At 46.8% G+C, this 16,872-nt stretch overlaps 1 protein-coding gene across 1 annotated transcript in view; it reads right to left on the bottom strand.

Moving 5' to 3' along the window:
* tsga10 (testis specific, 10) overlaps positions 1–16,872 on the bottom strand; it is a 156,078-nt gene that overhangs the window by 19,087 nt on the left and 120,119 nt on the right. Inside the window, exons 11-13 of the mRNA XM_070892429.1 lie at positions 16,644–16,754; positions 13,502–13,687; positions 2,729–2,938 (exon numbers count right to left, since the gene is read on the bottom strand). Of these exons, the coding sequence (XP_070748530.1) occupies positions 2,729–2,938; positions 13,502–13,687; positions 16,644–16,754 (507 nt within the window). The remainder of the gene's footprint in view (positions 1–2,728; positions 2,939–13,501; positions 13,688–16,643; positions 16,755–16,872) is intronic.

The following is a 16,872-nucleotide window of genomic DNA, read 5'->3' as shown; positions in this document are numbered from 1 at the left end:
AGTTTCAGTCAGTCATTCCTTTGCTACCCTAGCTTGGAATAGGGTGCATTAGATAGGTATAAATTAAAAGTTAAGAAAAATAAGAGAAAATGAGAAGGGCATAGTGGAGCATGAGGGAGAAGACCTGACGAGCAGAGGTATTGACCTGGAATTTGCAGTCAGCGGGAAAGTGACGGCGCTCGCTGCTGATCTCGAAGAAAGCTACTCACAGAGATCTAGCAATCTCTGTGGCGTCAAGTTCAGCTATCCTGACCATTGTTTGAATCTAGTGCCAAATCAAGCAAATCCTAAGCGACGAGCAACAGTGATGTCATCAAGCTGGCTAAGCAGCTAATCATCGCATTGAAGAATTGTCACAGACAGCAAACCAGGATGTAAACTGCACAGTTCCTAAGTTAGTTTCTATAAATTTTACAGATAGCAAAATAAATATTGGGTCATACACATATGATTAAGTAAAAGCTGAAATATCAAACAAACTTATAACTTGTAATTCTTAATTATATTAATGGAAACATTGGGCATTCCACAAGTATAAAATTAGTTTTTCAGGGCCAAAACGGTTGTTCAACAGTCAGTACGCCGTTAAAAACCCAGTTACACCTCTTTCAACAAGGGGAAGTTTTCATCCTTGTGTGTGATTTCAACTGATTGCCGGCGCTGGGTTGTTCCACAGTGTAACCTGTTTCGGAACAGTGAGTGATTGACCCTACAGGACTTTTGAGTTTATCTGCGTATGCGCTAAATCCTGAAGTTGCAGTCAGTTTTAGGGGGGTAATGATGGCCAACGCCGACAGTTTTGCCATCATTACCTCCGCAAAATCCAGTCCATTATTTATTTTAAAAATTAAAATTGTAATAGAAATGTCTGTTTTAATTGCATGGAGTTAAGGGGTGGAATCACCACTAGAAATGGGTCAGGACAGGACGTCCTGAACCACTTCCCTCAATTGAGTAAGTTGCGCATGCAAGGTGGGTTCTCTGCTCTCCAGAGTGCACCACTGCCAGGGAGCAAAAAACCATGGTGCTGCCATGGTACCTGAAGTGAGATGGGGCTGTTTTAAAAGGGCACAAACTACTAAATTATCCTGAAAAACATTTTGAATGGACTCAATGAGTTCAGCAGTCAAACAACAAGCATTTGGAGGGTTTGGGGGAGGGGGTGATGGCCATTGTCTACCTTTCACCCAGTCCCCCTGTCTCCTGCTACCAAAATACCCCTACCAGCTTCTTTTTGTGGCCTTCCCCTCCATTAGCGGGCTAAAGGCAGGAGCAAAAGGAAATTAGCTGGAGGCACAAGCCCCACTTCTCTTACCATCATTGACATTTGGTGGGGCGGGCAGCCAATATCGATGGCAATGGGGTGGGTGGGTAAGAAGAGAGGAATAAACGGATAGCTAGTTTTAGAGTGGGGATTTGCCTCAGAGCAACACTCCAAGGAAAATACAGCCCAATTTCACAGCGCTAAGTTCATTCATGATATCTGAGTTGCTTTCAATGGCCCACAGATATTGGAACTGAGTGGAGATGCTGAGAGGCTAAGGGATTAAACAGTTCCAGATTTGTGCCAAGCCAATAAGGAAAAGACTGAATGAAAGCTATGTTCTTTTCCCAACAGTGGAGAGGAGGGGGAAAAAGTGATTGGGAGTGACTCGTACTTTCTTGTATTCCTTGGGAATCCAGTTACAAATTGCTTGTTTGCCATCATACGTGCGGCCAAAAGAAACTTAAAAAGAGAGGCCAACTTCTTTTAATACAAACTTGAATATGAGCAATTGACCCATGCTTGAGGTTAATTTTCAACAGTGGACAGTTTGGCCTCAATATTAAGCATCCCTACAACGGGTGGGAAGGTCAGGGGAGTTAAGTTCAAAAGCGAAATACTCGACACCAACCCACCGCACACGTGTCATCCCCTTTTGTATGGCAGCAAATATTGGGGCAGCTGAGTGTCCGACCATGGAGAGGTGGGGCGCTTAATTAACATATTTAAATTGGGCTCCCACAGTGCAATTGGAATCCATTTTGAAATTCACTGCTACTGCGCAGGTTTCCCAGGTGTTGGGAAACTTGGCAGTGAAACCGAGGCGGGAGCTGCTGGCTCCCCAATGCAAGTGTGTCTTTCAGCACTCCTCATGGGCCAGGAGGAGCAGGAGTGTTCCTTCCCTCCTCCCCCCCACAAGGAAGTTTCCCCTCCCTCGAAGTCCTCACGATCACAGGTCTCCCCCTCCCGCCCCCCCCCCCCCCACCCTCCTGATTGCCGGAGAATGTCCTCAAGGGTCCCCTCCCCAGCTGTGGCCGCCTGCCATTTGTGAACCCTCCCGCCCGTAGGCCTGGCTGTACAATTGGCCGGCACCCGAGCGGGAAATGGGCCTACAAAATGTTAATGAAGTCCTGCCGTTAAGATCAACAGGACCTTTGTGACCCGGACTTGCCGGGTTCTTCAGCCTTTGTTCGGCCTCACCCATACTATCCCCGTCTCCCTGAAAATATCAGCTCCTTTATTTCTGAAAAGATAAATTTCAGGTTAACAGCAATTTAATTAGCTACATTCCAACAAACTAGTTTGTTATAATAAGACAAGTGAAAACATGTAATCTGCCCCAGGTTTTGCAGATAACCTGAAGAGCTCTACACGTTGGCCCCGATGTGGTGACTACCTGAGAGCCCCACTGACAAATTTAACTAATAAAGTAAAAAATAATTCAGATATTTCCATTCTACATACTTGTTCCATCTCCTTGTTTTTGTTGGCCACCTGCCTCATCATCATCTCTTTGTTCGAATCCAGCTTCAAACACAGCTCTTGAGTGGATGTGAGGTCAGTGAGGGCTGTGGTCTTTTCAATTTGGACCTGCCGAAGTTCATCTTCCAGCTTCATTATCAACTTATTAAGTGAACAAACCTGGGCTTTATAGGCATTCCTAGCAGCCTCTTGCTACAGAGAAAATCCATTTTTGCATGTTAAGAATAAGAATAAAAATAAGAAATCTTAGGAAAATATAAATCCTTGGTGAAATTACATGACAAATACACTCAAAATTAGCAAATAGATGAATTCTATTTCTGCACTTCGATTTTGGAAACAAGCTTAGAACTGTTTTGTTAATTACCTGCCACTTGTAGCTGATGTTGATTAGATTTTGATTACAGATTCACGTAAAACTGACAAAATAATTTTATCACTTTCACTCTCTTGAGATTTGTACCTCTTTATATAATAAAACATCTACTGAAACCAGGAATTTATTTTGTTTTTGTGTTTGAGTATGTAACCTCAGAGATCGCTGTGCATTTGAAAATATGAGGACTGAGGACTGGGAGAAATTTAGAATTCAGCAGAGGAGGACAAAGGGTTTAATTAGGAGGGGGGGAAATAGAGTATGAGAGGGAACATAAAAACGGACTGCAAAAGCTTCTATAGATATGTGAAGAGAAAAAGATTAGTGAAGACAAACAAAGGTCCCCCTTGCAGTCAGATTCATAGAAACATAGAAAATAGGTGCAGGTGTAGGCCATTTGGCCCTTCGAGCCTGCACCGCCTTTCAATGAGTTCATGGCTGAACATGCAACTTCAGTACCCCATTCCTGCTTTCTCGCCATACCCCTTGATCCCCCTAGTAATAAGGACTACATCTAACTCCTTTTTGAATATATTTAGTGAATTGGCCTCAACAACTTCCTGTGGTAGAGAATTCCACAGGTTCACCACTCTCTGGGTGAAGAAGTTTCTCCTCATCTCGGTCCAAAATGGCTTACCCCTTATCCTTAGACTGTGACCCCTGGTTCTGGACTTCCCCAGCATTGGGAACATTCTTCCTGCATCTAACTTGTCTAAACCCGTCAGAATTTTAAACATTTCTATGAGATCCCCTCTCATTCTTCTGAACTCCAGTGAATACAAGCCCAGTTGATCCAGTCTTTCTTGATATGTCAGTCCCGCCATCCCGGGAATCAATCTGGTGAACCTTCGCTGCACCCCCTCAATAGCAAGAATGTCCTTCCTCAAGTTAGGAGACCAAAACTGTACACGATACTCCAGGTGTGGCCTCACCAAGGCCCTGTAGTACTGCAGCAACACCTCCCTGCCCCTGTACTCAAATCCCCTCGCTATGAAGGCCAACATGCCATTTGCTTTCTTAACCGCCTGCTGTACCTGCATGCCAACCTTCAATGACTGATGTACCATGACACCCAGGTCTCGTTGCACCTCCCCTTTTCCTAATCTGTCACCATTCAGGTGAATTTATAATGGGGAACAAAGAAATGGCAGACCAGTTGAACAAATACTTCAGTTCTGTCTTCACGAAGGAAGACACAAATAACCTTCCGGAAGTACTAGGGGACCGAAGGTCTAGTGAGGAGGAACTGAAGGATAACCTTATTAGGCGGGAAATTGTGTTAGGGAAATTGATGGGATTGAAGGCCGATAAATCCCCAGGGCCTGATAGTCTGCATCCCAGAGTACTTAAGGAAGTGGCCCTAGAAATAGTGGATGCATTGGCGATCATTTTCCAACAGTCTATCGACTCTGGATCAGTTCCTATGGACTGGAGGATAGCTAATGTAACACCACTTTTTTTTTTAAAAAAGGAGGGAGAGAGAAAAGGGGGAATTATAGAGTGGTTAGCCTGACATCAGTAGTGGGGAAAATGTTGGAATCAATTATTAAAGATGAAATAACAGCGCATTTGGAAAGCAGTGACAGGATCAGTCCAAGTCAACATGGATTTATGAAAGGGAAATCATGCTTGACAAATCTTCTGGAATTTTTTGAGGATGTAACTAGTAGAGTGGTCAAGGGAGAACCAGTGGTTGTGGTGTATTTGGACTTTCAAAAGGCTTTTAACAAGGTCCCACACAAGAGATTGGTGTGCAAAATTAAAGCACATGGTATTGGGGGTAATGTACTGACATGGCTAGAGAATTGGTTGGCAGACAGAAAGCAGAGTTGGGATAAACGGGTCTTTTTCAGAATGGCAGGCAGTGACTAGTGGGGTGCCGCAGGGCTCAATGCTGAGACCCCAGCTACTTACAATATACATTAATGATTTGGATGAAGGAATTGAGTGTAATATCTCCAAGTGTGCAGATGATACTAAACTGGGTGGCAGTGTGAGCTGTGAGGAGGATGCTAAGAGGGGGCAGGGTGACTTGGACAGGTTAGGTGAGTGGGCAGATGCATGGCAGATGCAGTATAATGTGGATAAATGTGAGGTTATCCACTTTGGTGGCAAAAACACAAAGGCAGAATATCATCTGAATGCCGTCTGATTAGGAAAAGGGGAGGTGCAACGAGACCTGGGTGTCATGGTACATCAGTCATTGAAAGTTGGCATGCAGGTACAGCAGGCGGTGAAGGCGGCAAATGATATGTTGGCCTTCATAGCTAGGGGATTTGAGTATAGGAGCAGGGAGGTCTCACTGCAGTTGTACACGGCCTTGGTGAGGCCTCACCTGGAATATTGTGTTCAGTTTTGATCTCGTAATCTGAGGAAGGACATTCTTGCTATTGAGGGAGTGCAGCGAAAGTTTACCAGACTGATTCCCGGGATGGCTGGACTGACGTGTGAGGAGAGACTGGATCGACTGGGCCTTTATTCACTGGAGTTTAGAAGGATGAGGGGGGGATCTCATAGAAACATGGGACACCTCCAACGAGTTGCAAAGCCTGTTAAACCTGCAAACCACCATGTTGCAGAGGAGGACAGATCCATGGAGGATCACGACAAACCAGAGCCTCAGATTGAGGAGACAGAGGTACATGGGGTGCACACATTCACCATGAATTGTCCCCCGATAATGCTGAATGTTGAACTAAATGGACTCCCCGCTGTCAATGGAGCTAGACACGGGCGCGAGCCAGTCCATCATGGGCAAAAAGATTTTCGAAAGGCTGTGGTGCAACAAGGCCTCAAGGTCAGTCTTAACTCCAGTTTGCACGAAACTAAGCACTTACTGAAAAGATCTGATTCCTGTAATCGGCAGTGCTACCGTAAAGGTCTCTTACGATGGAGTGGTGCACAAGTTACCACTTTGAGTGGTACCGGGCGATGGACCCACGCTGCTCGGCAGGAGCTGGCTGGGAAAGATACGCTGGAACTGGGACGACGTCCGAGCGCTATCGCCCACTGATGACACTTCGTGTGCCCAGGTCTTAAACAAATTTCCTTCGCTGTTCAAACCAGGCATCGGGAAATTCCAAGGAGCAAAAGTGCAGATCCACCTAATTCCGGGGGCGCGACCCATCCATCACAAGGCGAGAGCAGTACCGTACATGATGAGAGAAAGGGTAGAGATCGAGCTATACCAGCTGCAACGAGAGAGCATCATTTCACCGATCGAATTCAGCCAGTCCTATTGTCCCAGTCCTCAAGAGAGATGGTACCATCAGAATCTGTGGCGATTACAAAGTAACTATTAATCATTTCTCCTTGCAGGACCAATACCCACTACCAAAGGCCGATGACCTCTTTGCAATGCTAGCGGGAGGAAAGACATTCACGAAGCTGGATTTGACTTCAGCCTATATGACGCAGGAATTGGAGGAATCATCGAAGGCCCTCACCTGCATCAACAGGCACAAAGTTCTTTTTGTTTATAACAGATGCCCGTTTGAAATCCGATCTGCGGCGACGATATTCGAGAGAAACATGGAAAGTTTATTGAAGTTGGTCCCGCACATCGTGGTCTTCCAAGACGACATCTTGGTCACAGGTCGGAACACAGTTGAGCATCTGCAGAAACTGGAGGAGGTTCTTAGTTGACTCAACAGCTTGGGGCTCAGGTTAAAATGCTCGAAGCACGTTTCCTGGCGCCTGAGTTCTCGGGAAGGAGGGTTGCGGCGGAAGGCATCAGGCCCACCAATGCGAAGTCAGAGGCAATCGAGAACGCACCAAGGCCACAGAACGTGACGGAGCTGCAGTCGTTTCTGGGACTCTTGAACTACTTTGTTAACTTCTTACCAGGTCTCAGCACACGGCTAGAACCACTACACGTATTACTACGAAAAGGGGACGAATGGGTTTGGGGCAAAAGCCAAGAAAATGCCTTTGTAAAAGTGAAAAAATTGTTATGCTCAAACAAATTGCTTATGTTGTATGATCCATGTAAGAGTTTGGTACGAGCATGTGATGCGTCGACATATAGCGTCGGGTGTGTATTGCAACAAGCTAATGATTTCAGGAAACTGCAACTGGTTCCTTATGCATCCAGGAGTCTGTCTAAGGCTGAGAGAGCCTACAGCATGATTGAAAAAGCAGCATTAGCGTGTGTCTATGGGGTAAGGAAAATGCATCAATACCTATTTGGGCTAAAATTAGAATTGGAAACTGACCATAAGCCACTTATATCCCTGTTTCCCGAGAGCAAAGGGATAAATACCAATGCATCGGCCCGCATCCAGAGATGGACGCTCACATTGTCCGCATACAATTACGGCATCAGCCACAGGCCAGGCACAGAAAACTGCGCTGATGCTCTCAGTAGGCTGCCATTGCCCATCATGGGGGTGGAAATGGCGTAGCCCGTAGATCTAGCCATGGTTATGGAAACATTTGAGAGTGAGCAATCACCCGTCACTGCCTGGCAGATCAAAACCTGGACAAGCCAGGACCCCTTATTATCTCAAGTCAAAAGCTGTGTGCTTCACGGGAGCTGGTCCAGTGTCCCAGTGGAAATGCAGGAAGAGATAAAGCCGTTCCAGCGGCACAAAGATGAAATGTCTATACAGACAGACTGCGTTCTGTGGGGCAATCGAGTAGTGGTCCCTAAGAAGGGCAGAGACACCTTCATCAATGGCCTCCACAGTACCAACCCAGGCATTGTAATGATGAAAGCGATAGCCAGGTTCCACGTGTGGTGGCCCAGTATCGATGCGGACTTAGAGTCCTGCGTTCACAGATGTAATACATGCTTGCAGTTAAGCAATGTACCCAGGGAGGCGCCGCTCAGTTTATGGTCTTGGCCCTCCAAACCGTGGTCTAGGGTTCACTTCGACTATGCAGGCCCGTTCTTGGGTAAAATGTTCCTTGTGGTTATAGACGCGCATTCCAAGTGGATTGCATGTGAGATAATGTCGGCAAGCACGTCCGCTGCCACTACTGAAAGCCTGCGGGCCAAGTTTGCCACTCACGGCTTACCTGATGTCCTGGTGAGCGACAACGGGCCATGTTTTACCAATGCTGAGTTCAAAGAATTCATGACCCGTAACGGGATCAAACATGTCACATCTGTCCTGTTTAAACCAGCGTCCAATGGTCAGGCAGAGAGCAGTGCAAACCATCAAGCAAGGCTTGAAGAGGTAACTGAACGCTCACTGCAGACTCGCCACCCCGAGTCCTGCTTAGCTATGGCATGAGACCCCACTCACTTACTGGGATCCCACCTGCTGAACTGCTCATGAAAAGAGCACTTAAGACAAGGATCTCGTTAGTTCACCCTGATCCACATGAACAGGTAGAGAGCAAGCGGCTTCAACAAAGTGCATACCATGATAGCGCAAATGTGTCACGCGAGATTGAAGTCAATGATCCCGTACTAAATTATGGACAAGGTCCCAAGTGGTTTCCTGGCACTGTCGTGGCCAAAGAGGGGAACAGGGTGTTTCGGGTCAAACTTTCAAATGGACTCATTCACTGGAAACGCTTCGACCAAATCAAACTCAGATTCATGGACTATCCTGAGCAACCCACCTTGGACCCTACCTTTTTTGATCCCCTAACATACATACCAGTGGCAACCGGCACCACGGTTGACCACGAAGCAGAACCATCATCCACTGCAGCCTGCAGGGCCCAACACACCAGGCAGCCCAGCAAGGCCAGCTGTACAGCAGCTCAAGCAAGGGCCCAACAAATGATTCAACAACACCAGCTTTCACACCGAGATGATCAACCAGGGCAAGAAGGGCCCCAGATTGACTCACATTGTAAATAGTTACACTATTGACTTTGGGGGAGGGGGGGGGGGTCAGCAGGGGGAGTGTTGTTATATATGTGGACTTGTATTTACTCTGAGCCACCAGAGGGCTCATTCCCCGGAGTCCCAAGGGATCCCATAGTCCATTGGGAGCACAGGTATTTAAGAAGGCTTCACAGGTTGGAGAGGCACTCTGGAGACCTGCAATAAAAGACTAAGGTCACACTTTACTTTGAGCTCACAGTGTTCAGTCTGACTCTTTCTCCATACACTACAACTGCCGACAAGATACAGATAGCGAACCCAAAGATGCAGAGAACAGTGAGCATCCAGGAGAAATTCTCAGAGGGAGATGATTGGGAAACTTTTGTGGAGCGACTCGACCAATACTTCGTGGCCAACGAGCTAGATGGGGAAGAAAGCGCTGCCAAATGTAGAGCGATCCTCCTCACTGTCTGTGGGGCACCAACATATGGCCTCATGAAGAATCTGCTCTCTCCAGCGAAACCCGAGAGACGATTTGTGCACACTGGTCTGAGAGCATTTGAACCCGAAGGAAAGTGTTCTGATGACGAGGTACCGGTTCTACACCTACAAAAGGTCTGAAAGCCAGGAAGTGGCGAGTTATGTTGCCGAGATGAGAGGCCATTGCAGGACATTGCGAATTTGAAGGACATTTGGAGCACATGCTCAGAGACTTTTTCGTACTTGGCATTGGCCACGCAAGCTTTTGACTAGAGACCCCAACCTTGAGTAAGGCCATAGTGATAGCCCAGGCGTTCATTGCCACCAGTGACAACACGAAGCAAATCTCTCAGCATACAAGTGCTGCTACAAGTACTGTGAACAAAGTGATGTTGTTTTCGACTCGTAACATATAGGGCAGGTCACACATGCCTGCAGCTAAACGTCCGCAGATGTCTCAGAGTCCACCATCAAGGGTGATGAATGCAAGGCCATTAACACCTTGTTGGCGCAGTGGGGGTGATCATCGTTTCCATTCATGCCGATTCAAAAGATACATGTGCAAAGGCTGTGGAACAATGGGACACCTCCAACAAGTATGCAGGCGAGCTGCTAAGCCTGCAAACCACCACGTTGCAGAGGAGGACAGATCCACGGAGGATCACTACGAACCAGAGCCTTAGATAGAGGAGGCAGAGGTACATGGGATGCACACATTCACCACGAATTGTCCCCTGATAATGCTGAATGTTGAACTAAATGGACTCCTGGTGTCAATGGAGCTGGACACGAGTGCGAGCTAGTCCATCATGGGCAAAAAGTCTTTCGAAAGGTTGTGGTGCAACAAGGCCTCAAGGCCAGTCTTAATTCCAGTTCGCACGAGACTAAGAACTTACATGAAAGAACTGATTCCTGTAATCGGCAGTGCTACCGTAAAGGTCTCTTACGATGGAGCGGTGCACAAGCTACCACTCTGGGCGGTACCGGGCGATGGTCCCACGCTGCTCGGCAGGAACTGACTGGGAAAGATACGCTGGAACTGGGACGACGTCCGAGCGCTATCGCCCACTGACGACACTTCGTGTGCCCAGGTCTTAAACAAATTTCCTTCGCTGATCGAACCAGGCATCGGGAAATTCCAAGGAGCAAAAGTGCAGATCCACCTAATTCCGGGGGCGCGACCCATCCATCACAAGGTGAGAGCAGTACCGTACATGATGAGAAAGGGTAGAGATCGAGCTAGACCGGCTGCAACGAAGGGGCATCATTTCACCGATCGAGTTCAGCGAGTGGGCCAGTCCTATTGTCCCAGTCCTCAAGGGAGAAGGCACCGTCAGAATCTGTGGCGATTACAAAGTAACTATTAATCAGGACCAATACCTACTACCAAAAGCCGACGATCTCTTTGCAACGCTGGCGGGAGGAAAGACATTCATGAAGCTGGATCTGACTTCTGCCTACATGACGCAGGAACTGGAGGAATCATTGAAGGCCCTCACCTGCATCAACACGCACAAAGGTCTTTTTGTTTATAACAGATGCCCGTTTGGAATCCGATCAGCGGCGGCGATATTCCAGAGAAACATGGAAAGTTTACTGAAGTCAATCCCACACACCGTGGTCTTCCAGGACGACATCTTGGTCACAGGTCGGAACACAGTCAAGCACCTGCAGAACCTGGAGGAGGTTCTTAGTCGACTCAACCGCGTGGGGCTCAGGTTAAAACGCTCGAAGTGCGTTTTCCTGGCGCCTGAAGTGGAGTTCTTGGGAAGGAGGATTGCGGTGGATGGCATCAGGCTTACCAACACGGAGACGGAGGCAATTGAGAACGCACCGAGGCCACAGAACGTGACGGAGCTGCGGTCGTTTCTGGGACTCTTGAACTACTTTGTTAACTTCTTCCCAGGTCTCAGCACACTGCTAGAACCACTACATGTCTTACTACGAAAAGGGGGAGAATGGGTTTGGGGCAAAAGCCAAGAAAATGCCTTTGTAAAAATGAAAAAATTGTTATGCTCAAACAAATTGCTGGTGTTGTATGATCCATGTAAGCGTTTGGTACTAGCATGTGATGCAACGTCATATGGCGTTGGGTGTGTATTGCAACAAGCTAATGATTTTGGGAAACTGCAACCGGTTGCTTATGCATCCAGGAGTCTGTCTAAGGCTGAGAGAGCCTACAGCATGATTGAAAAAGAAGCACTAGCGTGTGTCTATGGGGTAAAGAAAATGCATCAATACCTATTTGGGCTAAAATTCGAATTGGAAACTGACAAGCCACTTATATCCCTGTTTTCCGAGAGTAAAGGGATAAATACCAACGCATCGGCCCGCATCCAGAGATGGGCATTCACGTTGTCCACATACAACTACGCCATCTGCCACAGGCCAGGCACAGAAAATTGCGCCGATGCTCTCAGTATGCTGCCATTGCCCACCACATGGGTGGAAATGACGCAACCCGCAGATCTAGCCATGGTTATGGGAGCATTTGAGAGTGAGCAATCACCCGTCACTGCCTGGCAGATCAAAACCTGGACAAGCCAGGACCCCTTATCTCTAGTCAAAAGCTGTGTGCTTCACGGGAGCTGGTCCAGTGTCCCAGTGGAAATGCAGGAAGAGATAAAGCCGTTCCAACGGCGCAAAGATGAAATGTCTATACAGGCAGACTGCCTTCTGTGGGGCAATCGAGTAGTGGTCCCAAAGGGCAGAGACACCTTCATCAATGACCTCCACAGTACCAACCCAGGCATCGTAATGATAAAAGCGATAGCCAGATCCCACGTGTGGTGGCCCGGTATCGATGCGGACTTAGAGTCCTGCGTTCACAGATGTAATACATGCTCGCAGTTAAGCAATGTACCCAGGGAGACGCCGCTAAGTTTATGGTCTTGGCTCTCCAAACCGTGGTCTAGGGTACACGTCGACTATGCAGGCCTGTTCTTGGGTAAAATGTTCCTTGTGGTTGTAGACGCGTACTCGAAGTGGATTGAATGTGAGATAATGTCGGCTAGCATGTCCTTTGCTACCACTGAAAGCCTGCGGGCCATGTTTGCCACACACGGCGTACCAGATGTCCTGGTGAGCGACAACGGGCCATGTTTTACCAGTGCTGAGTTCAAAGAATTCATGACCCGTAACGGGATCAAACATGTCACATCTGACCTGTTTAAACCAGCGTCCAATGATTTGGCAAAGAGAGCAGTGCAAACCATCAAGCAAGGCTTGAAGAGGGTAACTGAAGGCTCACTGCAGACTCGCCTATCCCGAGTCCTGCTTAGCTACCGCATGAGACCACACTCACTCACTGGCATCCCACCTGCTGAACTGCTCATGAAAAGAGCACTTAAGACAAGGCTCTCGTTAGTTCACCCTGATCTACACGAACAGGTAGAGAGCAGGCGGCTTCAACAACATGCATACCATGATAGCGCAAATGTGTCACGCGAGATTGAAGTCAATGATCCTGTATTTGTATTAAATTATGGACAAGGGCCCAAGTGGCGTCCCGGCACTGTCGTGGCCAGAGAGGGGAGCAGGGTGTTTCGGGTCAAACTTTCAAATGGATTCATTCACCGGAAACACTTGGACCAAATTAAACTCAGATTCATGGACTATCCTGAGCAACCCACCTTGGACCCTACCTTTTTTGATCCCCCAACACACACACCAGTGGCAACCGGCATCACGATTGACCACAAAGCAGAACCATCATCCACTGCAGCCCTGCAGGGCCCAACACACCAGGCGGCCCAGCAAGGCCAGTTGCACAGCAGCCCAGCGAGGGTCCAACAAATGATTCAACAACACCAGCTTTCACACCGAGACGATCAACCAGGGCAAGAAGGGCCCCAGATCGACTCACATTGTAAATAGTTACACTATTGACTTTGGGGGGAACATTGTTATACATGTGGACTTGTATTTACTCTGTACAGCCACCAGAGGGCTCATCCCCTGGAGTCCCAAGAGATTCCATAATCCCTTGGGAGCATAGGTATTTAAGAAGGCTTCACAGGTTGGAGATGCACTCTGGAGACCTGCAATAAAAAACTAAGGTCACACTTTACTTTGAGCTCACAGTGTTCAGTTTGACTCTTGCTCCACACACACCTACCTCCTCAATTTCTTTTTCAAGTGAGTTAAGTTTTTCACATATTCTCCGGTTGTCAGCTTTAGTGGTAACAAGCTCCAGTTGAACTGAATTGAACTCTCCCTCTGTTTGGCGGGCCTTCAATTCCCAGGTCTCTGCCTGTGCATTCGTTCTACGACACTGCTCTAGCAGATTAAAATTCTCATTTTCCTAATAAACATATACAATACAGTCATTCCACTCAAAAATCACAACCAAAGTTTAAAAGACAGCTATGAAAAACTACTGCTCTTGTCCCAAAGACAATTTTTCATGGCAACATTTAGCCACTCCATCTGCTGTAGGACAGAACATGCCTAACATGTCAATGTAACCAAGTAATGCATGACTGCACCTGGAGTCAAGAAAGCAGCAGATGGTTTGGGCCTTCTTCCTGAATCCACCTGCCACCAAAGCACTCCGTGAAGTCCCCATGCCCAGTTTCTAATGAGTCCCTGATTCATGTCTTGTCTGCTCGGCCTTTGAACCCTAAAAGGTATGTTCTCGGCCATGTCAATATGTAATGCTACCCAAATATGTAGTCATACAAGACTCTCAAAGTACATATCAGCACATACCACATCATTCCGGGCCCATGAAGCCTATCAATTTTGCACAATTTAATAAATTTATGGAAAAGGCTAATAGAAATACCTTACTTTCTCCACTGAATAAATTTAGCAGAAGAAAATGGCACACAGGAATAATGGTGAAATCTGGGAGAAAAATACTGATGGACTACCTAACTGTGTTTGGTACTTCTCTGGCAATTCCTTCAACTGGATGGAATCAATCCTAGCAAAAAAAGAATTGTCTTGCATTTTATATAGCGCCTTTCACGACCTCAGGATGTCCCAAAGTGCTTTACAGCCATTTTGATGTGTAGTCACTGTTGTAATGTAGGAGAAAGAGTTCTTTTGTGCTTATTGATACATTGTTAAGGTTATTAATGAGGAAGTCTTACACCATTCTACAGCTGAAAATCCAAATTATTCTACTGGAGGTTGGATGTGGCATCACTAGGCTGAACAAATGGGAAGATTCTTTTGTATCATCACAGGAATGGGTGGAGATGTAGAAGTGGCTAATAGATCCACTCTGTTAGCCAAGCAAGGAACATACTTTGGGTTAAAGAAAAGATAAAAAAAACAAAATAAAATGTTGGTAGTTAGAAAGTTAATTCATTTCTGGTCTACAACCAATGTAGACATTTCTGAAGGAGGAATGCAGGTTCTGAGAATGCAAGATTTATTTTCCAGTCTGACCTGGGGAAATGCTGTTCTCCCCAATAATGGTGATTTAATTATTCTTCACGAGCAATGTTCTCCCGTTCCAATTGACTTCTGGCTTTGTTACAGCTCCATGGGCTCCCACTTGTAACGTACTCAAGTGGCCATTGTCCATAAGTCAGCCTTGACAGTAAGTGTTGGGAGGCGATTTTATCACAGGGGGCACCACATGCATTCTGAGCCTCTTTGCAGCAGATATCCACACACGTGCAATTCTACAGGTGATCCTTAAAAAGCAATCTCAGTTGGGAACTCTGGCCAGTTTTCCCCTCCCCTCCCCAACCAAGAGGCTCTGATGCTAAAACCCCGATTTTAACTCGAGGTACAAATCAGGCGGGAGGTATAGCCCCGTGACATCATCAGCATGAGGCCCAGGTGATTTTAAATTTCAGGCCTCATTTCCATTTGCCCGACAGGCTGCTCTCCCAATCGCTTAATAATGATTCTGTTGGTTCCCTGGCTTATGTGGTCTTCTGTTACTCAGGCATGTTGGGGTTGCAGAGGACGTCATGTAGAGGGTATCCCCCAGTAGCTATCCTGGCATATTCCTGGGAGGGTCCAATATTGGGGGGGATGGTAGACTGTTGCAGGATAAATGCATCGTGACAGCTCCCTGGCTACCTTGTACAAACCTGCATTATCCTGTATCCATGACCAGCACTGAAGGAGATATTGATGGAGTGGTAGCCTCTTCTATTGACAAATACTGCTGGTTGGTGTTCTAGTGCTTTAATGACCACATATGCGCAATCAATAATGCTCTGGGGCATGAGGGAAACCAGGCACTGCTGCAAATCCCCTAGCTCTTTTGTGCTGACCATTGGGGTCAATAGGGAATGTGAAGCACTGCTCAGTCCTGGTGAACAGGGCATCGGTGATCTGTTTAATGCAGCTATGTACTGCACATTGGGATTGGGGCTGATGCGCCCTGTAGCAGAACGGAAGGAGCCAGTGCCAAAAGCTTAATGGCTGTGGTGACTTTGACAGCCACTGGCCAAGCATTCCCCCAGTCCAGCATGCAGCAGGTGCTGTTGCAGGAGGCTGCAGAGGTCTGCAACACACTGTCTGGAGAAGCTGCTGATGCACTGCTCCGAATAGATCCAAGAAAATGATTCTTGGCCTGTAGCCCGTGTGTTCAATATGGCCTTCTACAAGCAGCCCCTCTCACCTACTGTTCTTCTGAGAAGCCCAACTACTTCTGGAGCTGATTGTTCAATGTACTGCTGCGGCTGCTCCTCCTCTTCCTCCAAGTGTTCCACCATCCAAATAAAACCAGCAATAATAGAACCCATGATCAGTTCAGAAAGCTTTCTGAGGGTGATAGGGCAAACAAAGTGCAAATGAAGCGATCTGGATCTCATTTAAGACAGAAGATCTGCAGCTTTAAATACTAGTTCAGTGGCTCTGAGACCAGCTAGGTTTTACTGGCAGGTCTGGCACTGGGTGGTATGTCCTCTATCATTAATTAAAATGATGTTCGGATGCCTATCGTATCATAGGATCCCGATTTTAATATATTCACAAAGCTCCCGCCTGTCTGTTGCATGTGCCTGTCCCAATTTCAAAAATGCGTTGTTAAAAATGGCAGCGGACAGGAGCACATCAGGAACATAGCGGTAAATAAGCTACCACAATTTTAACCACCTGCCCCGCGCACCCTGTTCCCATCAAGTGGTAGGGTTAAACTCGGGCATTAACTATAGCACATTTACCAACAGTCCAGAAGAGATGAACTCACAATGCAAGCAGGGATCAAATCTAGAATCTGAATGGACATATTTCTGAACAACTGGGGGAGCCATATTTTGTTACTGACTTGCCTTCTTTGTGATACTGACCTTGGTACTAAGCATATTCTCCACCTTGGATATCTCGGTGATGTAATCCTGGACTTTGAGCTTCAACTCTTTATTCTCCTGAGTAGATTCTTCCAGTTTACGGTTCAATGCCTATAGCAAATAAAATATGCATAGACTGAAATATATCAGACCTATAAATTGTCAAGATTATAAGTGTGCTGTCAGTCATTTAACTGGAAAACTCCATTGAAACTTTACAATGTTCAAT

This window comes from Pristiophorus japonicus, chromosome 10 (genome assembly GCF_044704955.1).
Source record: "Pristiophorus japonicus isolate sPriJap1 chromosome 10, sPriJap1.hap1, whole genome shotgun sequence".
Lineage (NCBI taxonomy): Eukaryota > Metazoa > Chordata > Chondrichthyes > Pristiophoridae > Pristiophorus > Pristiophorus japonicus.
Note: the sequence above shows the minus strand (reverse complement) of the source record. Positions and strands in the feature narration are given on the sequence as shown.